Raw genomic sequence first — 27,686 nt, 5'->3', positions numbered from 1 at the left:
GACCCCACTGGCTCTGAGAAAGAAGGGGGATTACTCTGAGGCATGTTCTATCTTGCACTTCAGAGATCCTGAGAAGTGATATCCATTTGGACATAGAACAAACCTGTTAATAACTCACCCTCTTTTGGGCTTCCTCCCCTTCCACATATCATCTCACTATCTTCTTCCCCTAATGGTGCTTTCTGTGATCAACGCCCAAATAAACTACCTCCTATCACATACCATATAAAGATTTCCCTCTTTGGGATGCAACATAAGATAGGAGCATAGGACATAAATTGCCAAATGCCTATCTTCAGGGCTGGCATGATGGAGGGAAACAGGAGAGGCCAGTAGTTGGCAAAGGTAAGAGAGAGAAGCAGGAGCCGTGAGAAAGCTTCAGGTCTAACGTGTACCTGGCTGAGTCAGTGCAGAGTGTGAATACAGCTTGAACACTGGAGGAAGATCTGATCTTTGCAGAGAAGGAAAAAAGAAGCATTGGAGAAGAGGGGGCAACGTCCTCAGCTAGATCATGGCGCAAGATCAGTAACAGACAAGCTAAGTAAGACTCATCCCCTTGAAATCCTAGCAGATGGAAACACAGAGGGAGCAGGGCCTTGTTAGCTTCCTGGAGACATGGGATTCATGTGGTCAGTAACCTGAGATGTATTAGGGAAACTTCTCAGCTGAGATCCAGAGGAGTGAATTAACAATCCACTAATATATTCTTAGTTTTCACTTGAGTAATTAATTGTTAACCAGTCAATATAAAGATACTGCGCCTTACAAATGAAACCATTGCCTAATGTTTCACTTCAGTAAAGTGCTTCTTGTAAGAGGAAAGAATCCTTTCCTTGCAGATATAATATTAAAAAGATAAGGCCTTCATTTGAAAACTGTATAAGACACCATATTTTAAGGCTTAAAAACAGAGAGAACTTCAGTTTTACTCAGGAACATGTCAATTAATAAGCAAACATATAAAGATCCAACAATCTGATACGTATTCACTGAGACTACACTAACTCTGACAGAAAAAAAGCATAGAAATTACTTATCTAATCCTAAACTGTAGACACCAAGGTTCTTTTCAGTGATAGCTTGAGAAAGAACCAGTTCCAATATCCTTCACTAGTTGACTGAATTGCAAAGTTTTACATAACTCTTTCAAAGCTAAGTATTTCCAGAGGGGAAAAAAAAAAAGAAAAACTTTAGTAACTGATTATAATCTATATAATTAAACCTCTAGAAACTCCATAGCTATTTCTACTTGAAAGTGATTGGATTTCCTTTATTAATTATATTTCCAACATTCTAATAAAATTTGTAGTTAAAAATTAACCCAGAGACACTAGGAAAAAGGCACTCTGTTGCTTCTTTGATGTATACCCTTTGGCTCTAAAAATTTAGCAATATAAAAATAAAGAATCAGGGCTTCCCTGGTGGCGCAGTGGTTGAGAATCTGCCTGCTAGTGCAGGGGACATGGGTTCGAGCCCTGGTCTGGGGGGAATCCCACATGCCGCGGAGCAACTGGGCCCGTGAGCCACAACTGCTGAGCCTGCGCATCTGGAGCCTGTGCTCCGCAACAAGAGAGGCCGCGATAGTGAGAGGCCCGCGCACCGCAATGAAGAGTGGCCCCCACTTGCCACAACTAGAGAAAGCCCTAGCATGGAAACAAAGACCCAACATAGCAATCAATCAATCAATCAATAAATCAAAAAAAAATTTTTTAAAAATAAAGAATCAAAGAGACTCAGACAAAATAAGCATTTTCGTACACAAAAGACAATATAGAAAGCTGGAGTGGTTAATGGAGCTGATGGTCTATATTCCAAAGCAGGCAGTGGGGGATGCAAATTTACCTCTTTGGGATAAGAAGGACTAGAGATCTTCCATGTGAAATGGAGAAAAGGAGTTGGCTTCACTGCTTAAATCCAGGGGCTATGATTTCTAAAAGTAGGGTGAAAAAATTCTGGTAACTGCTGCCCAGAGCTGCAGGCAATGTAAGCTCGAGCTGCCTGAGGCTCACTAATCAGTCCTGTATATCTTTCATATCCCTACCAGGGAGGAGGCCCAAGCCTTCATTATGAGAGTTACTTGTCAACTGAGGGCACCAGGGCATTCCTAGAAGTAGCCTCATAACTCCTTGTCAGAGAGGAAAGAGCCCAGAAAGTGAAAGAAAAAGAAAACAATGCAAAGCAAAAAAAACCATATTCCCCTTAGATAAGCCTGTGATCCACCATTCTAAAATGCATGAAGAAACCTAATGCTAAGAAAGACAATCAATAAGATAAACATCAGAACAGGAATTATCTCCTCATGATATTAACTTTATGGAATATTTTGACAAATGCTTTATAGTAAACACTGCTATGATACTCAGAGATAAAATCTTATTAAGGAATGAACAAGAAAACATTAAACAAGAAGTTACATATATTTAAAAGGTGAATATAAAAAAACTAATCGAAATACAAGAAATAAAAAATATCATCGCAATAAACAATAAAATCAATAGACAGGATAAACTCTAAACAGAACACCACTGAAAAGACTATTACTTGACTTGGAAGATAGCACTGAACACTTCATCTACCACACAGCAAAGAGATAAAAGAGGTAAAATATATGCACAAGCTGTTAATATTCCCACAAGATCGATTGAGATCCTTTACACTTAAGCTTCAGGCCCTAAGCTCTTGGGATCTCTTTCCAGAATACAGAGAATGCAGGCAAGGAAAAGAAGGAATATTTGATAAGATATTAGCTGAGAATTTTCTGACATGGAAGAGAGATATAAGTATTCAAAATGATAGCACACTTTGAGTACCAAGCAGAATAACAATAATAATAATAACAATAATAAAATAACATAATAGACCCATTGCTAGATACATAATAGAGAAATTTTCAGGAAATGAAGAATGAAAGAAAAAAACCTTAAAAGCTAAAAAGAAAAGTCAGTTTACCTTTTAGGTAAACTTGACATATAACAGATTTCTCATCAACAAGAACAGTCATAGAAGATGGGGTAATAGCTTCAAAGTGCTGAGGGGAAAAATAGTTATGAACCCAGAAATCTACGCCTAGAGAAAGTGTAAATTGAAAGTAAAGGCAAAATGAAGACATCTCTAGAAATAAAAAGACTAAAAGAAGTGGTCACAAACAAACCCTTACAATATTGATTTAGGTTAAAAGAAAAATCTTAACTGAAAGACAATTTTTTTTCTTCCTGCTTGTATGTTTCAACCATGTGTTTTGTTTACAAGGAGGCTGAATAGGACTCAAAACTTCCCCAGGCTCCTCACAATCCCAACTTAACTCTTTCCTTCCCAGGGTAAATACCCCATGTTGCCCAGTCTGTTCTCCAGGAACTATCCTTGCTATGCGGTTGTTTGGCTCAGTGGGGACAAGACCTCTGATTGCTGTACCCAACATCAGGAGCAGGATCTAGATATTCCTCTCTTTAACCAACTTCTTCTTAGTTTACACCACTGCCTCTTCTCTCTGCTTGCTACTTTTTAAATGTTTGTTTTTCAGAGTCATATCCATGGCCCCCTTCTCTTACTGAATATTTTGTCTTAACGTGTGAACATTAGAAGCACCCAAACACATGTTAAAATGTAGATTCTTGCATTTAACCTCAAATAATGAATCAGAATGGAGGAGAGTGAACCTTGTAACTGCATTTTTAGCAATCAACTAAGACAATTCTAATGCATACTAGGATTTGAGAACCACTGCTTTTATAAGCTTACTATAAACATTATCATGCTTTGCTTTTAACTCATACCAATAAGTCACAAAATTATCAGAATCAAACCCATGTTCTGAGTTCCATATGCATATATTCACCTGCTAACTGGCCATTTCAATATAAATGTCCTTTATTTACCCATCTCCCTACCCCTTTACTCTATGTAGTCCCTTAGCTGAGAATGTGTTCCCACCAACATTTGTTCCCACATTTTCTGTCAATCCCCAACCCAGTAATCCTGAGCTCCAACCATTGCTTACTCCTGGACATGCTATGTACTGTCACATTTTTATGCTTTGGCACATGTCCCTCCTCCCAGTCTGAGAGGCCACACTCTCTTTCTATACCCAGAAGACAACGACTCCATTAATATCCTGGTCAAATGTAATGTCTTCTGTGAAGCCTTTTCTTACTCCCCAGCCAGGTCCCCACCTCTGTCTTTCTATACCAAGGTCTCAATCACAGCATTTTCCATGTGGTCTGGAAACTACCTATTTACACCTGTCTTCCCCACCAGTCAGGGAGCACTTGCAGGAAGGTCTGATCAGTGCTCATTTGTTTTTATATCTCAAGGTTCAGTACAGAACCTAGCTTGGAGTAGTACTCAGCATGTGTTTATTAAGTAAGGGCATAAACACACAAGTGAATTGATAGATACTTGGCCAACATTCACAAATTCCAAATCAGCATATGTCTTTTTTAAAATGTACAGTGTCAGCTTCATATGGAACTTTCAGAATCTCAGAAAACTCTTACATTCCATTCTTCAGAAAATTCACATACTAATGAGCAAATTGAGATCCTCAAATAAGAAACTCCAAGTAAAATGTTTTAATGCTTTTTCAGATTTCTTTTTAAATATGAAGCTACAAATATCAACAGCATGTTCTGTATCCTCTAGAGTTAAGAAAGAAGTTTGTGGACACTGTTAGCTGTTTATCTGGTTACTCCCCCTACTGCTCATGTAACTGCTCTAGTCTCTGAATTGATTTGGTGCCCTTCGATTTTTTTAAATTGAAGTATAGTTGATTTACAATACTATCTATGATACAAAACTATCACTATAGTGATAGTTTCAGGTATACAGCACAGTGATTCAGTGAGTGTTTTCTGAGTATATTCCATTATAGGTTATTATAAGATATTGAATATAATTTCCTGTGCTCTACAATAAATCCTTGTTGCTTATCTGTTTTATGTATAGTAGTTTGTATCTGTCTGCTTCTGCTTTGTATGTAGATTCATTGGTACTATTTTTTAGATTTCATATATAAGTGATATCATGTAGTATGTCTTTCTCTGACTTACTTCACAAAGTAAAATATTCTCTAGGAACATCCGTGTTGCTGCAAATGGCAATATTTCATTCTTTTTTATGGCTGAGTAATATTTCATTATATATATATACATATATATACACATATATATATACATATATATATATACATATATATATATACATATATATATACATATATATATATGTGTATATATATATATATATACCACATACTCTTAAGCCAATAATCTGTAGATGGGCACTTGGCTTGTTTCCATGTCTTGGCTACTGTAACTAACTAGTGCTACTATGAACACTGGGGTGCATGTATCTTTTCAAATTAGAGTTTTCATCTTTTCCAGATATATGCCCAGGAGTGGGATTACTGACTTATATGGAAACTCTTTGTAGTTTTTTAAGGAATCTCCCTATTGTTCTCCATAGTGGCTGCACCAATTTACATTTCCACCAACAGTGTATGAGGGTCTCCTTTCCTTCACAACCCCTCCAGCACTTAATATTTGCAGACATTTGATGATGGCCATTCTGAGTGGTTTGAGGTGATACCTCACTGTGGTTTTGATTTACATTTCTCTAATAATTAGTGATATTGGGCATCTCTCTATGTGTCGTTGACCATCTGTATGCCTTCTTTGGGAAAATGTCTATTTAGATCTTCTGTCTGTTTTTTCATTGCATTGTTTGTTTTTACTGATACAGAGTTGTATGAGTTGTATGTATATTTTGGATATTAACCTCTTGTTGATCACATAGTTTGAAAATATTTTCTCCCATTCCATAGGTTGCCTTTTCCTTTTGTTGATTGTTTCCTTTGTTGTGCAAAAGCTTTTAAGTATGAACAAGTCCCATTCGTTTATTTTTGCTTTTATTGCTTTTGCCTTGGGAGAGTGATCTAAGAAAATACTGCTATGATTTATGTCAGAGAATGTTTTGTCTATGTTCTCTCCTAGGAGTTTTATGGTGTCATGTCTTATATTTAGGCCTTTAAACCATTTTAAGATTATTTTTGTATATGGTGTGAGGGAGTGTTCTAATTTCACTGATTTACAAGTAGCTGTCCAGCTTTCCCAACATCACTTGCTAAGGAGACTGTCTTCAACACCACCTGCTGAAGAGACTTTCTTTTCTCCATTGCATACTCTTGTCTCCTTTGTCATAGGTTAATATACCATAGCTGTGTGGGTTTGTTTCTGGGCTCTCTGTTCTAGTCCATTGATCTATATATTTGTGCCAATACCATGCTGTTTTGGTTACTGTAGCTTTGTAGTACAGTCTGAAGTCTGGAAGGGTTATGCCTCCAGCTTTTTGTTCTTTTTCCTCAGGATTGCTTTGGCAATTCTGGGTCTTTTGTACTTCCATATAAATTTTAGGATTATTTGTTCTACTACTTCTGTGAAAAATGTCATGGGTATTTTGATAGGGATTGCATTAAATCTGTAGATTGCTTTGGGTAGTATGGCCACATTAACAATATTAGTTCTTCCAATCCAAGAGCATGGGATATCTTTCCATTTGTTTGCATCATCTTCAAGTTCCTTTATCAGTGTTTTACAGTTTTCAGCACACAGGTTTTTAAACTTCTTGGTTAAGGTTATTCTTAGATATTTTATTTTATTTTGATGCAATTTTAAACAGGATTGTTTTTTAATTTCTCTGATATTTCATTATTAGTTTAAAGAAATATAACAGATTTCTGTATATTAATCTTGTATCCTACTGCAGTAATAAAAAAATAAAATAAGGGAATATTATGAACAATTATATGCCAACAAATTTCACAACCTAGAACAAATGGACAAGTTCCTAGAAACATACAGCCCACAAAATTGAATCAAGAAGAAATAGACAAAAAAAGAAGAAATAGATAATTTAAACAGACCAATCATTAGAAGTGAAATAGAATCTATAATTTAAAAACTCCCTAAAAACAAAAGTCCAGGACAAGATGGCTTCATAGGCGAATTCTATCAAACATACAAAGAAGAACTTATACCAATCCTTCTCATACTCTTCCAAAAAATTGAAGAGGAGGGAACACTCCCAAAGACATTCCATGAAGCCACCACCACCCTGATACCAAAACCAGACAAAGACACCACCAAAAAGAAAATTATAGGCCAATACCTTTGAAGAATATAGATGTGAAGATTATCAACAAAATATTAGCAAACCAAATCCAACAAGACATAAAAAAGATCATACACCACAACCAAGTGGGATTCATCCCAAGTTCACAAGGATGGTTCAGCATATGCAAATCAATCAATGTGATACACCACATCAACAAAAGAAAAGACAAAAACCACATGATCCTCTCAATAGATGTGGAAAAAGCACTAGACAAAATTCAAGAGCCATTAATGATAAAAACTCCTACCAAAGTGGGTATAGAAGGAACATATCTCAATATAATAAAAGCTATCTATGACAAACCCACAGCCAATATAATACTAAATGGTGAAAAGTTGAAAGCCTTCTCACTAAAATCTGGAACAAGACAAGGATGCCTACTCTCACCTCTTGCATTCAACATATTATTGGAAGTCCTAGCCACAGCAATCAGACAAGAAAAAAGAAATACAGTTATCAAAATTGGAAAGGAAGAGCTAAAACTGTCATTGTATGCAGATGATATGATGCTAGATATAGAAAACCCTAAGGACTCCACACAGAAACTACTAGAATTGATAAATGGATTCAGCAAGGTAGTAGGTTACACAATTAATGTACAGAAATCGGTTGCATTTCTTTATACCAACAATGAATGGGAATGTAAAAAAAAAAATACCTTTTAAAATCACACCCCACAAAATAAAATACTTTGGAATAAACCTGACCAAGGAGGTGAAAGACTTATACGCTGAGAACTATAAAACATTAATAAAGGAAATTAAAGATGACTCAAAGAAATGGAAAGATATCCCATGCTCTTGGATTGGAAGAATTAATATTGTTAAAATGTCCATACTACCCAAAGCAATCTACAGGTTTAATGCAATCCCTATCAAATTACCCATGACAGTTTTCACAGAACTAGAACAAATAATCCTAAAATTCATATGGAACCATAAAAGGCCCAGAATTGCCAAAGCAATCCTGAAGAAAAAGAACAAAGCAGGAGGCATAGACCTCCCAGACTTCAGACAATACTACAAAGCTACAGTAATCAAAACAGCATGGTATTGGCACAAAAACAGACATATGGATCAATGGAACAGAATAGAGAGCCCAGAAATAAACCCACACGCCTACAGTCAATCTTCGACAAAGGAGGCAAGAATATACAGTGGGAAAAAGACAGTCTCTTCAGCAAGTGGTGTTGGGAAAGTTGGGCAGCCGCATGTAAATCAATGAAGTTACAACACACTTTCTCATCATACACAAAAATAAACTCAAAATGGTTCAAAGAGTTAAATATAAGACATGACACCATAAAACTCCTAGAAGAGATCATAGGCAAAACATTCCCTGACATAAATTGTACCAGTGTTTTCTTAGGTCAGTTTCCCAAGGCAATAGAAATAAAGACAAAACTAAACAAATGGGACCTAACCAAACTTATAAGCTTTTGCACAGCAAAGGAAACCATAAACAAAATGAAAAGACAACCTACAAAATGGGAGAAAATATTTGCAAATGATGCGACTGACAAGGGCTTAATTTCCAAAATATATAAGCAGCTCATAAAACTCAACAACAAAAAAAACAAACAACACAATGAAAAATGGGCAGAAGACCTAAATAGACATTTCTCCAAAGAAGACATACAGATGGCCAATAGGCACATGAAAAGTTGCTCAACATTGCTAATTATTAGAGAAATGCAAATCAAAACTACAATGAGGTACTACTTCACACCAGTCAGAATGGCCATCATTAAAAAGTCTACAAATAACAAATGCTGGAGAGGGTGTAGAGAAAAGGGAACTCTCCTACACTGTTGGTGGGAATGTAAGTTGGTGCAGCCACTGTGGAAAACAATATGGAGGTTCCTCAGAAAACTAAAAATAGAATCACCATATGATCCAGCAATCCCACTCCTGGGCATATATCCAGACAAAACTATAATTCAAAAAGATACATGCACCCCTATGTTCAAAGCAGCACTAATCACAATAGGCAAGACATGGAAACAACCTAAATATCCACCAACAGATGAATGGATAAAGAAGATGTGGTACATATATACAATGGAATACTACTCAGCCAAAAAAAGAATGAAATCATGCCATCTGCAGCAAGATGGATGCAACTAGAGATTATCATACTAAGTGAATTAAGTCAGAAAGAAAAAGGCAAATACCATATGATATCACCTATACGTGGAATCTAAAATATGACACAAATGAACCTATCTATGAAACAGAAACAGAATCACAAACATAGAGAACAGACTGGTGGTTGCCAGGGGGGAGGGTGTTGAGGGAGGGATGGAGTGGGAGGCTGGGGTTAGCAGATGTAAGCTTTTATATATAGAATGGATAAACAACAAGGTCCTACTGTATAGCACAGAGAACTATATTCAATATCTTATGATAAACCATAATGAAAAAGAATATATAAAAGAAAGAATATATAGATACGTATAACTGAATCACTTTGCTGTACAGCATAAATTAACACAACATTGTAAATCAACTATACTTCAATAAAAAATATTGATTAAGAAATTTAAAAAAACAATAAACTAGAGAGGTGGATGGTTAATCTTGTATCCTGCTACCTTCCTGAATTTATTTATTAGTTCTAATAGTTTTTGTGTGGAGACTTTAGGGTTCTCTATAGAGAGTACCATATCATTTGCAAACAGGGACAGTTTTACCTCTTCCCTTCCAATTTGGATACTTTTTATTTCTTTTCTTGTCTGATTGCATGCAAGGACTTCCAACACAATGTTGAATAGAAGTGAGAGTGGATGATGCCCTTTTATTTTAAGAGCCATTGATATTCACAAGTGCTGGACTAAGAAATGATCTAAAATATACAAAGCAACAGTTTCCTCTCCCTGAATCCTTTCCAAACACCACCTTTAGATTCTTAGAATTTTATTCACTATTCAGTTTTGTCTACTTGTGTTGCTCTTGCCCCATTTTCATTTGGACAAATAATAGTTTGCACTGACATTTCCAATTACAGATACCTCTTCTGAAGAAGGTAACATCCAGGATAAGATCTGAAACAGGACAATCTAGCATCACAATTTTAAGCATTTTTGAAATGTTCACACATGACATAGCTAATAGCATGTCTCCCAGGTTCTCATTCACACTCCCTTCTCTGACTGAGAAAAGTCAAATCCAAATGGACTCTATTCTGGGTGCCTAATTTCAATTACTGGAGCATTTCAGATAGGAGAGCAATTGTGACTCTCAGAAGGCTCAATACAAAGAGGTTTAAGATTATTTAAATAATTACGCATTACCATAAACAACAAAATATAAAAGCAATTAGATCTCTAAGTACATTCACGGCTAATGCGATTCTACTTTCTTAAGGATTTGGAGAGGTTTTATGAAGCCTTTGTCAGAAATATACTCAGAGACTGACACCACCCCTCCTCAGAACAGCACAGCAGAGGAAAGGACAGACAAATGATCTATGACTCTATACTCAAAGAAACATCTTTAGAGGGCCAGAGAACAAGAAGGGCTTTTAGAATTTTAATTCTTCTCCTTTCCAGGATGGAAAATCTGTGGTACGTGAGCTTCCACTCTCCTCTACTTCAATAACTGCAGACAAGATTAATTGATCCTATATGTATCCCCAGAATTCTACTTAACACCATGTGAAGAAATTATGATCAATCCATTGACAGTGGTTCCTAGAGGTCATTCTTGGCCGAGTACAGGGGTTGCCAGATTTTTTCTATAAGGTACCAGAGAGTAAATATTTTAAGCTTTTCAGCTATATGGTTTCTGTCCACTTAACTTCACCTTTATAGCACAAAAGCAGCTACAGACAATATATTAAAAAATGAATGTGGCTGTGTTCCCATAAAACTTTACTTGTAGACAATGAAATTTAAATTTGATATAATTTTCTGGTGTTACTCAATATTCCTCTATTGATTTTTTTCAACCATTTAAAAATATAAAAATCATTATTTGCTAGTAGGCTGCATAAAGACAGGTGGTAAACTAGACTTAGCTATAGTTTGCCAACTCTTGTTCCTAGTACAGTTGTTTTATTTTGCACACAAGGAAATAGGGCACAAAAAGGTAAGTGGCTTGTTTAAAATCACATGAATGACCTGTGGCAGAGCTACTCATTTTGTGTCAAACTGTCTTAAAGATGGTCTAAATTGGCTCTTTATTATTATATTTCCCCTCAATGATAAGAACCAAGCGACATACTCTCCTTTAAGAAAATAAGCTTTCTCCTGGATCATTTTGAAATATATCTTTATTATTTAAAGAGTCAGTATAGGATCATATGGAGTATATACGCTTATGTGCATGGATTTGTAAGTTGAAATCATTTTTCAGTTTTACTACAAATGTACTCCTGTTCTTTAAACGTGAACTAATCCCAGTATTTGCAACCAGTCCATTTTATAACACATACATAACTCAAAAATTAAGTATAATATATTCAGAGAATAGATTTAGTCAGTTTCACAAAAAGAAAATATAGAAGGCCTATTATACTTGAAATAGTTTTCTTAAGAAATATTCCAAAAATGAAATAATCTTCAAGAAAATATATTCAACTCTACTTAAGACCAAGAAATATTTTGGGAAAAACATTTTTTTATTTATTCTTCAACATCAAAGGAGCACCCTTGATGGTAGAGGGTACCCCGTCCTTGTGATTTGAGCATTTTCATAGATAAAATTGTGCCGATTAGATGGCTTGTTGTCAAACATCTTGTTAGTAGTGTTAACTTTGGCTTTTACATTCACTGGTGGTATGGTAACTTGAGGTAACCCATTAATATCATACAACCAGTACATATCTGCTGTCTGGAAACAAAGAGAGGAAGAGATTTTATATGCAATATCCAGGGACTGAGAAAAATGTAAGAAAAAGTTTACCAAATTAACACCTTCTCTCTTCTCCATGAAAGGTACAGGAAGGGCACAAAACTGAAACTGCACTGATAATAAATAATTAACATGGAAAATAAATTCAGGAAAGCATTTGGCTTTATGAATTAAAAACCATTCACTAAAAAGTCTCTCATACTTAGAGGTCTGCCCTCTGGATGAACTAAGCATCCATCTGATCTAAAGGGAAGCCATCTACTTGGTTTGCATGAGACCACTGCCCAGCATGAACTATATATGTAATGGAAATAATACGTCACAAGATTTATCTATGGGAATTTCAGTGTGGCTATAGAACTGACTGGTAAATATGCCAAGCTTCTGTTTTTCAGATTATGAAAGCACATCACTAATATAACTATTTGTAACTACTGAGCATGGTGCAAACTCATTAATGACAATCATAATCTAAAACCAGGTCAGTACAACTTATACAGGGATTTACTTAAAAATCCTTCATTTCTTCTGCATTTTTGTACAGAATAGCAATATTGAATGAGGCAGTCTAGCATTTTCTGCACATTTATGTTCATACTTAAATCCCATCACTCTTACAGAGTTTCCGAATGCTACCTGTGTTTATCTAGGCCATCTTCTTCACATAAGAGTTGTACCACGTATGTTCATTCAGGAGACGTTCAGGCCAAGAGAATACTGCAGTAACATCAGGGTTTAATGTGTAATGTGATATCTATCACCAAATGTTAAGTGCAGGAATTTCTTGCACCAATGGAATGGCCCTGTTTTAATCATAACTGGCTCTTTTATCCAGTGCTCATAGTAGTTAAGTATTCAGAATCAACGGCACAAACAGATGGAGAGATATACCACATTCTTGGATTGGAAGAATCAATATTATCAACATGACTCTACTACCCAAAGCAATCTACAGATTCAATGCAATCCCTATCAAATTACCAAATGGCATTTTTCACAGAATTAGAACAAAAAATTTTACAATTTGTATGGCGACACAAAAGACCCTGAATAGCCAAAGCAATCTTGAGAAAGAAAAATGGAACGGGAGGAATCAGGCTCCCTGACTTCAGACTATACTACAAAGTTACATTAACCAGGACAGTATGGTACTGGCACAAAAACAGAAATATAGATCAATGGAACAGGATAGAAAGCCCAGAGATAAACCCATGCGCCTATGGTCAACTAATCTACGACGAAGGAAGAAAGGATATACGATGGAGAAAAGATAGCCTCTTCAGTAAGTGGTGCTGGGAAAACTGGACAGCTACATGTAAATGAAAGAAATTAGAACACTCCCTAACACCATACACAAAAATAAACTCAATGGATAAAAGACCTAAATGTAAAGCCGGATACTATAAAACTCTTAGAGGAAAACATAGGAAGAACACTCTTTCACATAAATTGTAGCAATATCTTTTTTGATCCACCCCATGGAGTAATGAAAATAAAAAGAAAAATAAACAAATGGGACCTAATCAAATTTACAAGCTTTTGCACCACAAAGGAAACCATAAACAAAATGAAATGACAACCTACAGAATGGGAGAAAGTATTTGCAAACGATACTACCAACAAGGGATTAATCTCCAAAATATACAAACAGCTCATGCAGCTCAATAACAAAAAAACAAACAACCCAATCAAAAAATGGGTGGAAGATCTAAATAGACATTTCTCCAAAGAAGACATACAGACAGCCAAAGAGCACATGAAAAGATGCTCAACATCACTAATTATTAGAGAAATGCAAATCAAAACTACAATGAGGTATCACCTCACACTGGTCAGAATGGTCATCATCAAAAAGTCTACAAACAATAAATGCTGGAGAGGGTGTGGAGAAAAGTGCAACCCTCTTGCACTGTTGGTGGGACTGTAAATTGGTACAGTCACTATGGAGAACAGTATGGAGGTTCCTTAAAAAACTAAAAATAGAGCTACCATATGATCCAGCAATCCCACTCCTGGGCATATACCCAGAGAAAACCATAATTCGAAAAGATATATGCACCACAATGTTCATTGCAGTGCTATTTACAATAGCCAGGACATGGAAGCAACCTAAATGTCCATCGACAGGTGAACGGATAAAGAAGATGTGGTACAGATATACAATGGAATATTACTCAGCCATAAAAAAAGAACGAAATAATGCCATTTGTAGCAACATGGATGCAACTATAGATTATCATACTAAGTGAAGTAAGTCAGAAAGAGAAAGACAAATATCATATGATATCTCTTATATGTGGAATCTAAAAAAATGGTACAAAGGAACTTATTTACAAAACAGAAATAGAGTCACAAATGTATAAAACAAACTTATGTTTACCGGGGGGAAAGGGGGGAGGGAGGGATAAATTGGGAGATTGGGATTGACATATACACGCTACTATATATAAAATAGATAACTAATAAGGACCTACTATATAGCACAGGGAACTTTACTCAATACTCTGTAATGACCTATATGGGAAAATATCTAAAAAAGAGTGGAAATATGTATACATATAACTGATCCACTTTGCAGTACAGCAGAAATTAACACAGCATTGTAAATCAACTATACTCTAATTTAAAAAAAAGTCTTTCTCTGTGCTATACAATAGGTTCTCATTAGTTATCTATTTTATACATAGAATCAATAGTGTATATATGTCAATCCCAATCTCCCAAAAATAAATAAAATAAAATAAAATTGATTTACTGACGAAAAAATTCAAATTAATTTTGCAATAAGTGATGCTGTGTGTGTTTGTATACATATAATATATATAATCCAAATATAAATATATTCCTAAGAAGTTGTTCATGTCCTTTATTTCAATACTTTATATAGTAATAAGAACATATTTATTTTATAAAGATTAAATATTACAGTTCTTATATCTATAGTTAACTTTCTTTCAATTGTGAAAAGAACTCATGTTTTTGAAAACATTTTAAAGATATAGCTCTATGTCTTCTATACTCAATCTCCCTTTGAAAATATAAATAAAAAAGCAGAAGAGAAAATAATATAAGAATAAACCAATACCTCCATGTAGCTAATGTGTCAAAGAATCACTGTGCTGATTCTTACAAAAGAATGCCAAACTGACGATTATACTCAACTATTTATTTAAATGAATTTTAAAAAAACAAGTATTTTTTAAACAGATGTAATTTCCATATTTAAATAATATCTCTCGAATTTGAAAAGGAATCAACCAAAGCCAATGAACTCATGGAATAAATTCCCAAAGCTATGTTTTAAAGGGCACATTCTTATGAATGGAAGCATTAGCTGATGTGGCCTGTACCCAGGTACATCCCTCAGACGTTTCCATTTCATTGCCGCCCAATTTCCAATTGCCAGTATCTGCACCTCTTTGACTTGAAGTTTTTCAGAAACTCCAGAAGGCTTCTGTGCTGCCAGGGAATTAACAATTCCTGGGAACATTCCTCAATCAATGATTGAACAGTAGTAGTTGGTGTATAAACCCTCCAACTCCCTGGCCCCCTCAGGTGTGAATATTCTGAGGTGTGAGTTCCACATGATTTCCCAGAGAACTCCCATGGCTTTAAATTCCAGGAGCCCACTCTGGTAATTGCCTTGATAAAAGCACCCTTTATTGGTTTCTATTCCTTCTGTGTCTCATATCCTGGCTTCTCTACATCTGTTTCCTGTGATCACATGGTAAATATGTTACATGGACTTGAATCCTTATTTCAGGATCTGCTTATGAGAAAATACAAACCAAGATATATATATATATCTATCCCACAGTTTCATGGCAATGGCCAATTCCTTTAAAACCAATACAATTACATACATATTACTTATGCCTATGCCTAGTTATGTCTCTAGTTATACCAGGTCCCTCTACATATAAATATTTCTTTTGTACAAGCCTTATATGTTTTATCTTGGGTAATTCTGATAGCCTTCAGAGGTTTATATAAATTATTTAAGATTCATCATGTTCACCATGGAAGTTGAGTGGACTGTCGACTCTCTTTGAGTCACACTGCTTTTTGTAATACTCTGACCAAGTTAACTTAAGTCTCGCAAAGCTATATGCCTTGTATAACAGTGGGGAAGAGACACTTTTTAATCATTCTAAATATGGTTTAATTGAAAGGGAACTTATGAAGCTTGCTAACAGGGTTCTTGAAGTTTGTATAGGGTAATATTTAACTAAACTGTTCTTAAGAATCCTACTTTTTATTTCCAAGTAAAGCACAATGAAGACCATAGGTTTCATATATGTTACAAGTATTAATTGACTTAATGCTTAAAACCAACAGTTTACAAAAGATGATAATAATGTAAACAATAATTTTTATTTAGATAATGAATTAACTTTTAAAATTCTTCACATTTATCACGTGAGACATCATGGTGTTATCATTAATAGCAGGGTTTTGGAGTCAGACAATGTTTGAACCATGATTTCAAAACCATTGATTTGATATATATAATAACCTTTATGAACCCCAAGGGTATTATACTTAGCATAAAAAGCCAATCTCAAAAGGTTACATATAATTCCATTTATATAATATTTTAGAAATTATGAAATCAAAGGGATGGAGAAAAGATTACTAGTTTCCAGGGGTAGAGAGGGAGTTACAGTATTGGACATGACTAGAAAGGGTTAGCAAGACATAGTTCCTTTGCTGTGATGGAAGAGTTCTCCATCTCACTTGTGACTGTAGTTATACACATCTATACATGGGTTCAAACTGTCTAGAACCAGACATACACACACACACACACACACACACAAATGCATGTGAAAAATGTAAAAAATGGAATAAGGTCTCTAGCCTAGTTAACACTATTTTCTTAAGTTAATATCTTTGTATTGATATTTTACTACAGCTATATAAGATGTCACCATTGGGAGAGCTGGGAGAAGGATTCATAGGACTCTGTGTACTATTTTTATGTCTTTACATATTTATTTAAATTAAAAAATATGAGATTTATGAGTCAATTGAAAATTTGAACACTAAATGGATATTTGGTATGTACTGATGTTAAGGAATTATTGTTAAATTTTAGATGTGATAATGCTATTACGGTTAAGATTTTTGTCTTTTAGAGATTAGTAGAAAATACTTGCAGATAGTAGGATGTCTGGCATTTTCTTCAAAATAATATGGGAAGTCAGGAAGGGGGTGGGAATATATTTGAAGCAGGAGTGGCCTTGAGTTGATAAGTGTTCATATGGGATGATGAGCACGTGTGGATTAATTATTCTCTCCATTTCTACACGTATTTGGAATTTTCCATAATAAAAATAGGATCAACAAAATAGTGACTTCTTAAATCCAAATAGTGATTTCTCAATTTTCCCCGTATATACTTTATCAAACTATATTACTTCAGACTAAATGAAAATGTTATATTCTCAGTTGATCCTATATACTAACTTATTCTTTCACAGAAACCCTTCAATTCTGCTGCCACTGATTTAATTGTCAATTCTGCATAGGGAAATCAGAAACAGAATTTTGTTGGTAAAACCTCCTAAGTAGTTAATTTCAGAAATGTCCACCATATGCTATAAACTGAATATAATTTTATTCACAAATCTATTTTAAAAATATTATTTTAAGAAGGAAATACATCAACATGATCATTTAAAATCAAATATTAACACAGGAGTGGGTTATGTGCAGCAAGGCTCCAGAGGCTTTATATTTTTATTACCTGGGTTGTAAGGACTCTAAGATGAAAAATAAAAATAATTTTCTCAAGCAATATTCAACATTTTTCTCTATTCATTAAAACAGTAACAACACATTTTTCTGCCAATGGTGCTGCTTAATTAGTGTCTGATTCAGAAGTCTAGTAGACACTTTGGCATCAGTAGTTGTGTCTCAAAACATGACTACAAGTCCCTTGTGCCTGTGCTACTGAAAACAGACAGTGGCAATAGGCATCTTTTCAAAAATAACTTGAAAGTTATCTTAAGCCAAAAAGTTCTTAGTGGCATATATGTGGGAAATTTTATGGAGAAGTGTTGCTTACTGGATAAATTTTCAGAATTGTAGTTACCTTAACTTTTAATAAAATGATCACTTTAACATTATTTTATATTAATGACCCATCTCACATCGTTTTTTTTTCCAATTCAAGATAAATTTTATCTTCTATTTAATTTTCTTCATTTTAGACTTTAACATTTTGAAAGCATCTTATCCCTTAATCAAAGGTTTCAAAATCTCTATCTCAAATCACCTAAAGTCTTTGAATAGGTTATTATAGAAAATAATATGTGACTATACAAATCACTTTACAGTCATTATTTATCTCTTCCACAATTCCTCAATATGGAAGAGAAATAATTTCCTATTTTCACTGGTGATAACAATATTTTTGGTTATACTGCACATTTAAAATTTCTTTATTGACCAAAAGGAAATTAAAACAAGACAGAGCAGTTGAAATATGTTGACTTTTGCAAGATAATGTTGCTATTCTTTATCTGTGATCATTGGGTGAAATCTTTTCTCACAAAGTCATTTAATGACTTCTGTGACATCAAACATTCTTGACTACTGCCTTTGTAGAACTCACCTGTATTGCTAATGTTGCTGTGTATTTACTGCTGTACATTTTGGGTTTAAAACCCACAACGATTAGAGTTCCTTCAGTGTCAAAAGGAAGAAGTTCTCCAACCTGAGGTTTTACAAAAAACTCAGGATAACTGCCAGGTAGGAAGTATGCCGTGAATGGCTCGGGTTTTCTGGAACAAAAATATAATATCAACCTTTAAAATTGTATCATTACCCTGTTCTCTTTATGAGAACTTGATGGGTAGGGCTTGGTTTATATCCTGTTGCATAGGACTACAGTTAAACATTAATGCTGCTATGCAGCTGTGAGTCTGATACTTGTTACTTGATGGAATGCTTACAGAGTAATAGTGAGGAGGCATTTTTTAAATTACCGAAAAGTGTCATTCTTTGCAGGGTGACAAAAATGGAATCTTAAAGATATTTTCAATCACATTTTATTTTTATAGTGTACAAAGAATACAATGCTGTCCCTATAAAAACTGGAAGAACTCAATGTCCCAAATGAAAATTCAATTATTTTTAAATAAATTAATATGTAAAATGCCTGACCACAGCAGCTATCATAAAGCCTTTGTTTTTACTATTATTCCAATGTGATATTTGCTCACTCTCCTTCAGTTTTCCACTTGCTAAGTAAGACATAAATACTTTACAGGTTCATTAAAGATTCTTGGGCCTGAAGATGAGCTGCTATGATCTGAAGTGAACTGAGTGACATTTAAGATTCAAGTGACCATCCTGAAGTCAAGGTAGATTACATTTGAGATGAAGACTGTGAAAGAAGTTGAGGAACTTCTTGGTAGAAGAAAGCAGGAGAGAGGCACAGTACATGGGAGGTTGTGAGGAATTTAAAATCCGAACTGACGGGGGAGATACAGGCAGAAGGTAAAGAACAGTTTCCTAGAAAAGATCCAACAGTGAAACATAGAAGAGCAGATGGGAGATTCAGGTTGGCACTCATTGATCCTTTCAGTAAATGTGTATTGAGTATCATAGCAGGTGGTCTGAGAAAGTGGACTAAGGATACAGATGGCTTAGACTGGAATCTTAGCTCTATCTGGGAGCATGACTTCAGGCAACTTGCCTAGTCTTTTTGAACCTCAGTTTTCATTCTGTTAAATTAATAATACCCATAAAGATTATTATCTTTCCTGGCACATGGAAAGTACCTGACAAGGACTAATTAATATTAATATAGTCATTATGATTGTTATTGTTTTAAAACATTTTATTACCATTGCTAGGCAATGATGCATGATCCAATAAATAAGAGATGTATAAAACAGAATATCCAGAGGGGTGATGTCAGGGAGATGGCAGAATAGGAAGCCCCAGATCAGTTCCATGGAGACACTGATTCAAAAATATGCAGGCCAATTTCCATTGTGAGAAATTCTGAAACCAGTTAAGAGGCTTCTGCCCTCCAGGTGAGTGCAAAATCAGCTGCTTTGAAGCTATTAGGAAAATTTGTGGATGCTGTCACCACAAGCTCTCCCTCCTGAGCACAGTACCATAGGATTAGGAGGAAATTCTCAGGTCTCACTTCTCCCAGGTGAAGAAAAGAGAAGAGTGGACCAGACATCCAACAACTGGATATTGGAGGTGTGGGGCTACTGGGGGACTGGCTTCTGTCTTGCATATCTTGAAGTATTGATGAGACCTGACACACTCTAGAAGCATGGTAGTTTCTGAGAACAAAAAAGAGCTGGGCAGCGTACTGGTTCTACAGAGGTCTCATGGTATGGCAGACAGAAACTGATATAGCTCAGAAGGCTCTCCATAAGTGCAGAAAAAGAAGAGTGGAACATGCGTCCAAATTTCTGGCTTTTCAGTGGGCTGCTTAAGGTTCTGGTTTCTGTCTTGCTTGTCTTATGGAACTGAGAGAACATGACAAACACTAGATGCCTAGAGGCTGCTGAAAAAAAGATCTGGGCAGTATGCTATTTCAGAGTACTCACACTACAGAAGACAGACACCAGAGGGAGCAAGAGATTACAAACTCCTGAGAAAACAGAAGCTGGCAAGCCCCTCTAATTAGTAATCTTCATACACAAGATCAGAAAGACATATTCACAGAAAAGATCTGAGAGGCCCCCAGAGTCTCTAGTTGCACTGCTTGGTGAAGATCTTTCCTTGTATAAAGCCAGTATGTAAAGAATGGGAGAGGTAGCTATTTTTTCAAATGTGTAGATACCAACACAAAGTTAAAAAGAATATGAAGAAACAGAAAAAAATTACCCTGTTAAAGAAATAAAATAAGTCTCCAGAAACACACCATAAAGAAATGGAGGTATAGGAATTACTTGACAAATTATTCAAAATAACTGTCATGAAGATGTTCAACAATATCAGGAAAACAATGCATGAACAAAATGAGAATTTCAACAAAGAGATAGAAAATATAAAAAAAGACCAAACAAATTTTGGAGCTGAGGAATGTAGCTGAAAAATTCACTGAAATGAAAAATTCACTAGAGGTTCAACAGATTTGATCAAGCAAAAGTAATCAGAGAATTTGAAGAAAAGTCATGTGAAATTATCCAGTCAGAGGAGCAAAAAGAAAAATAAATAAGATAGAGTGAAGAAAATCTAAGGGACTTACACAACAATATCAAGAGGACCAATATACACATTATGAGTCTCAGAAGGAACAGAGAAAAATAGAGGCAAAAAGCTTATTTAAAGAAATAATGGCCGAAAACTTCCCAAATCTAGGGAAGGAAATGGACATCAGATTCATGAAGTCCAAAAGGCTCTAAATAGGATGAAACCAAATAACTCCACAATGAGATGCATAATCAAAATGTCAACAAAGCCAAAAAGAGAATTTCGAAATAGCAAGAGAAAAGTAACTTATCACATACAAGGGAATCCTTGTAAGACTCTCAGCAGAAACCTTGTAAGCCTGAAATGAGAGGGATGATATATTTAAAGTGATAAAAAACAAACTGCTGAACAAAAATACTATAACCAGCAAAACCATCCTTCAAAAATGAAGTAGATACTTTCCCTGACAAAGAAAAGCTGAGGGAGCTAATCACCATTAGACCTGCCTTACAAGGCATGCTAAAGGGAGTCCTTCAAGTTGAAATGAAAAGATGCCAAACAGCCACACAAAAGCATGTGAAAGTATAAAGCTCACTGGTAAAGGTAAATATATAGAAAAATACACAAATTGAATAGTGTAACAGTGGTACATAAATCACTTTTAATTGTGGCATAAAAGTTAAAAAACAAAAGTATAAAAATAACTATAGATTGCTGGGAGAAGATGGCGGAAGAGTAAGACGCGGAGATCACCTTCCTTCCCACAGATACAGTAGAAATACATCTACACGTGGAACTGCTCCTACAGAACACCCACTGAACGCTGGCAGAAAACGTCCGACCTCCAAAAAGGCAAGAAACTCCCCCCGTACTTGGGTAGAGCAAAAGAAAAAAAAAAAAAGAAATAACAGAGACAAAAGAATAGGGACGGCACCTGCACCAGTGGGAGGGAGCTGTGAAGGAGGAAAGGTTTCCACGCACTAGGAAGCCCCTTCGCGGGCGGAGACTGCGGGTGGCGGAGGGGGGAAGCTTTGGAGCCACGGAGGAGAGCGCAGCCACAGGGGTGCGGAGGGCAAAGCGGAGAGGTTCCCGCACAGAGGCTCGGCGCCGAGCAGCACTCACCAGCCCGAGAGGCTTGTCTGCTTCCCCGCCGGGGCGGGCGGGGCTGGGAGCTGAGGCTCGGCTTCAGTCGGATCGCAGGGAGAGGACTGGGGCTGGCAGCGTGAACACAGCCTGAAGGGTTTAGTGCACCACAGGTAGCCGGAAGTGAGTCCGGGAAAAAGTCTGCAGCTGCCGAAGAGGCAAGAGACTTTTTCTTGCCTCTTTGTTTCGCGGCGGGCAAGGAGAGGGGATTCAGAGCGCCGTCTAAACGAACTCCAGAGAAGGGCGCAAGCCGCGGCTATCAGCGCGGACCCCACAGCAACAGGGGCGCAGAGGGAAAAACGGAGAGACTCCCGCACAGAGGCTCGGCGCCGAGCAGCGCTCACCAGCCCGAGAGGCTTGTCTGCTCACCCGCCGGGGCGGCCGGGGCTGGGAGTTGAGGCTCGGCTTCGGTCGGATCGCAGGGAGAGGACTGGGGCTGGCAGCGTGAACACAGCCTGAAGGGGTTGGCGCACCACAGCTAGCCGGGAGGGAGACCGGGAAAAGGTCTGCAGCTGCCGAAGAGGCAAGAGACTTTTTCTTGCCTCTTAGTTTCGCTGCGCGCAAGGAGAGGGGATTCAGAGCGCCGCCTAAACAAACTCCAGAGAAGGGCGCGAGCTGCGGCGATCAGCGCGGACCCCAGAGACGGGCGTGAGACGCTGGGGCTGCTGCTGCCGCCTCCAAAAAGCCTGTGTGTGAGCACAGGTCACTCTCCACACCGCCCCTCCCGGTAGCCTGTGCAGCCCGCCACTGCCAGGGTCCCGGGATCCGGGGACAACATCCCTGGGAGAACGCACTGCGCGCCTCAGGCTGGTGCAACGTCACGCCGGCCTCTGACGCTGCAGGCTCGCCCCGCCTCCTCTGTACCCCTCCCTCCCCGCGGCCTGGGTGAGCCAGAGCCCCCGAAGCAGCTGCTCCTTTAACCCCGTCCTGTCTGGGCGGGGAACAGACGCCCTCAGGCGACCTACACGCAGAGGCGGGTCCAAATCCAAAGCTGAACCCCAGGAGCTGTGCGAACAGGGAAGAGAAGGGGAAATCTCTCCCAGCAGCCTCAGAAGCAGCGGATTAAAGCTCCACAAACAACTTGATGTACCTGCATCTGTGGAATACCTGAATAGACAACGAATCACCCCAAATTCAGGAGGTGGACTTTGGGAGCAGGAGATATTAATTTTTCCCCTTTTCCTTTTTTTTGTGAGTGTATATGTATATGCTTCTGGGTGAGATTTTGTCTGTATAGCTTTGCTTTACAATAGCTTTATTTTACTTCACTATATTATAGCCTCTTTCTTTCTTTCTTTCTATTTTTTCTCCCTTTTACTCTGAGCTGTGTGGACGAAAGGCTCTTGGTGCTCCAGCCAGGCATCAGGGCCATGCCTCTGAGGTGGGAGAGCCAACTTCAGAACACTGGTCCACAAGAGACCTCCCAGCTCCACGTAATACCAAACGGCAAAAATCTCCCAGAGATCTCCATCTCAACATCAAGACCCAGCTTCACCCAACGACCAGCAAGCTACAGTGCTGGACACCCTATGCCAAACAACTAGCTAGACAGGAACACAACCCCATCCATTAGCAGAGAGGCTGCCTAAAATCATAATAAGGCCACAGACACACCAAAATACACCACCAGACGTGGACGTGCCCACCAGAAAGACAAGATCTAGCCTCATCCACCAGAACTCAGGCACTAATTCCCTCCACCAGGAAGCCTACACAACCCACTGAACCAACCTTAGCCACTGGGGACAGATACCAAAAACAACGGGAACTACGAACCTGCAGCCTGTGAAAAGGAGACCCCAAACACAGTAAGATAGGCAAAATGAGACGACAGAAAAACACACAGCAGATGAAGGAGCAGGCTCAAAACACACTGGACTTAACAAATGAAGAGGAAATAGGTAGTCTACCTGAAAAAGAATTCAGAATAATGATAGTAAGGATGATCCAAAATCTTGGAAATAGAATAGACAAAATGCAAGAAACATTTAACAAGGATGTAGAAGAACTAAAGAGGAACCAAGCAATGATGAAGAACACAATAAATGAAATTAAAAATACTCTAGATGGGATCAATAGTAGAATAACTGAGGCAGAAGAAAGGATAAGTGACCTGGAAGATAAAATGGTGGAAATAACTACTACAGAGCAGGATAAAGAAAAAAGAATGAAAAGAACTGAGGACAGTCTCAGGGACCTCTGGGACAACATTAAACGCTCCAACATTCGAATTATAGGGGTACCAGAAGAAGAAGAGAAAAAGAAAGGGACTGAGAAAATTTTTGAAGAGATTATAGTTGAAAACTTCCCTAATATGGGAAAGGAAATAGTTAATCAAGTCCTGGAAGCACAGAGAGTCCCATACAGGATAAACCCAAGGAGGAACACGCCAAGACACATATTAATCAAACTGTCAAAAATTAAATATAAGGAAAACATATTAAAGGCAGCAAGGGAAAAAAAACAAATAACACACAAGGGAATCCCCATAAGGTTAACATCTGATCTCTCAGCAGAAACTCTGCAAGCCAGAAGGGAGTGGCAGGATATACTTAAAGTGATGAAGGAGAAAAACCTACAACCAAGATTACTCTACCCAGCAAGGATCTCATTCAGATTCGATGGAGAAATTAAAACCTTTACAGACAAGCAAAAGCTGAGAGAGTTCAGCACCACCAAACCAGCTTTACAACAAATGCTAAAGGAACTTCTCTAGGCAAGAAACACAAGAGAAGGAAAACACCTACAATAACAAACCCAATACATTTAAGAAAATGGGAATAGGAACATACATATCGATAATTACCTTGAATGTAAATGGATTAAATGCTCCCACCAAAAGACACAGGCTGGCTGAATGGATACAAAAACAAGACCCATATATATGCTGTCTACAAGAGACCCACTTCAGACCTAGAGACACATACAGATTGAAAGTGAGGGGATGGAAAAAGATATTCCATGCAAATGGAAATCTAAAGAAAGCTGGAGTAGCAATTCTCATATCAGACAAAATAGACTTTAAAATAAAGACTATTACAAGAGACAAAGAAGGACACTATATAATGATCAAGGGATCGATCCAAGAGGAAGGTATAACAATTGTAAATATTTATGCACCCAACATAGGAGCACCTCAATACATAAGGCAAATACTAACAGCCATAAAAGGGGAAATTGACAGCAACACAATCATAGTAGGGGACTTTAACACCCCACTTTCACCAATGGACAGATCATCCAAAATGAAAATAAATAAGGAAACACAAGCTTTAAATGATACATTAAACAAGATGGACTTAATTGATATTTATAGGACATTCCACCCAAAAACAACAGAATACACATTTTTCTCAAGTGCTCATGGAACATTCTCCAGGATAGATCATATCTTGGGTCACAAATCAAGCCTTGGTAAATTTAAGAAAATTGAAATCGTATCAAGTATCTTTTCCGACCACAACGCTATGAGACTAGATATCAATTACAGGAAAAGATCTGTAAAAAATACAAACACATGGAGGCTACACAATACATTACTTAAGAACGAAGTGATTACTGAAGAAATCAAAGGGGAAATCAAAAAATACCTAGAAACAAATGACAACGGAGACACGACGACCCAAAACCTATGGGACGCAGCAAAAGCAGTGCTAAGAGGGAAGTTTATAGCAATACAAGCCTACCTCAAGAAACAGGAAACATCTCGAATAAACAACCTAACCTTGCACCTAAAGCAATTAGAGAAAGAAGAACAAAAAAACCCCAAAGCCAGCAGAAGGAAAGAAATTATAAAGATCAGGTCAGAAATAAATGAAAAAGAAATGAAGGAAACAATAGCAAAAATCAATGAAACTAAAAGCTGGTTCTTTGAAAAGATAAACAAAATTGATAAACCATTAGCCAGACTCATCAAGAAAAAAAGGGAGAAGACCCAGATCAATAGAATTAGAAATGAAAAAGGAGAAGTAACCACAGACACTGCAGAAATACAAAAGATCATGAGAGATTACTACAAGCAACTCTATGCCAATAAAATGGACAACCTGGAAGAAATGGACAGATTCTTAGAAATGCACAAACTGCCAAGACTGAACCAGGAAGAAATAGAAAATATGAACAGACCAATCACAAGCACTGAAATTGAAACTGTGATTAAAAACCTTCCAACAAACAAAAGCCCAGGACCAGATGGCTTCACAGGTGAATTCTATCAAACATTTAGAGAAGAGCTAACACCTATCCTTCTCAAACTCTTCCAAAATATTGCAGAGGGAGGAACACTCCCAAACTCATTCTACGAGGCCACCATCACCCTGATACCAAAACCAGACAAAGATGTCACAAAGAAAGAAAACTACAGGCCAATATCACTGATGAACATAGATGCAAAAATCCTCAACAAAATACTAGCAAACAGAATCCAACAGCACATTAAAAAGATCATACACCATGATCAAGTGGGGTTTATTCCAGGAATGCAAGGATTCTTCAATATACGCAAATCAATCAATGTGATACACCATATTAACAAATTGAAGGAGAAAAACCATATGATCATCTCAATAGATGCAGAGAAAGCTTTCGACAAAATTCAACACCCATTTATGATAAAAGCCCTGCAGAAAGTAGGCATAGAGGGAACTTTCCTCAACATAATAAAGGCCATATATGACAAACCCACAGCCAACATTGTCCTCAATGGTGAAAAACTGAAACCATTTCCACTAAGATCAGGAACAAGACAAGGTTGCCCACTCTCACCACTATTATTCAACATAGTTCTGGAAGTCCTAGCCACAGCAATCAGAGAAGACAAAGAAATAAAAGGAATCCAAATTGGAAAAGAAGAAGTAAAGCTGTCACTATTTGCAGATGACATGATACTATACATAGAGAATCCTAAAGATGCTACCAGAAAACTCCTAGAGCTAATCAATGAATTTGGTAAAGTAGCAGGATACAAAATTAATGCACAGAAATCTCTTGCATTTCTATACACTAATGACGAAAAATCTGAAAGTGAAATTAAGAAAACACTCCCATTTACCATTGCAACAAAAAGAATAAAATATCTAGGAATAAACCTACCTAAGGAGACAAAAGACCTGTATGCAGAAAATTATAAGACACTGATGAAAGAAATTAAAGATGATACAAATAGATGGAGAGATATACCATGTTCCTGGATTGGAAGAATCAACATTGTGAAAATGACTCTACTACCCAAAGCAATCTACAGATTCAATGCAATCCCTATCAAACTACCACTGGCATTTTTCACAGAACTAGAACAAAAAATTTCACAATTTGTATGGAAACACAAAAGACCCCGAATAGCCAAAGCCATCTTGA

At 37.0% G+C, this 27,686-nt stretch overlaps 1 protein-coding gene across 1 annotated transcript in view; it reads right to left on the bottom strand.

The window, feature by feature from the left end:
- Positions 1-11,787: 11,787 nt before the first annotated feature.
- Positions 11,788-27,686, bottom strand: part of CFAP47 (cilia and flagella associated protein 47) — a gene marked incomplete at its 5' end in the record, with an annotated part of 301,208 nt that continues 285,309 nt past the window's right edge. The window contains 3 exon segments of the mRNA XM_057537629.1: positions 11,788-11,834; positions 11,837-11,999; positions 18,640-18,808. Coding sequence (XP_057393612.1) covers positions 11,788-11,834; positions 11,837-11,999; positions 18,640-18,808 — 379 coding nt within the window.

This window comes from Balaenoptera acutorostrata, chromosome X (assembly GCF_949987535.1).
Source record: "Balaenoptera acutorostrata chromosome X, mBalAcu1.1, whole genome shotgun sequence".
Lineage (NCBI taxonomy): Eukaryota > Metazoa > Chordata > Mammalia > Artiodactyla > Balaenopteridae > Balaenoptera > Balaenoptera acutorostrata.
Note: the sequence above shows the minus strand (reverse complement) of the source record. Positions and strands in the feature narration are given on the sequence as shown.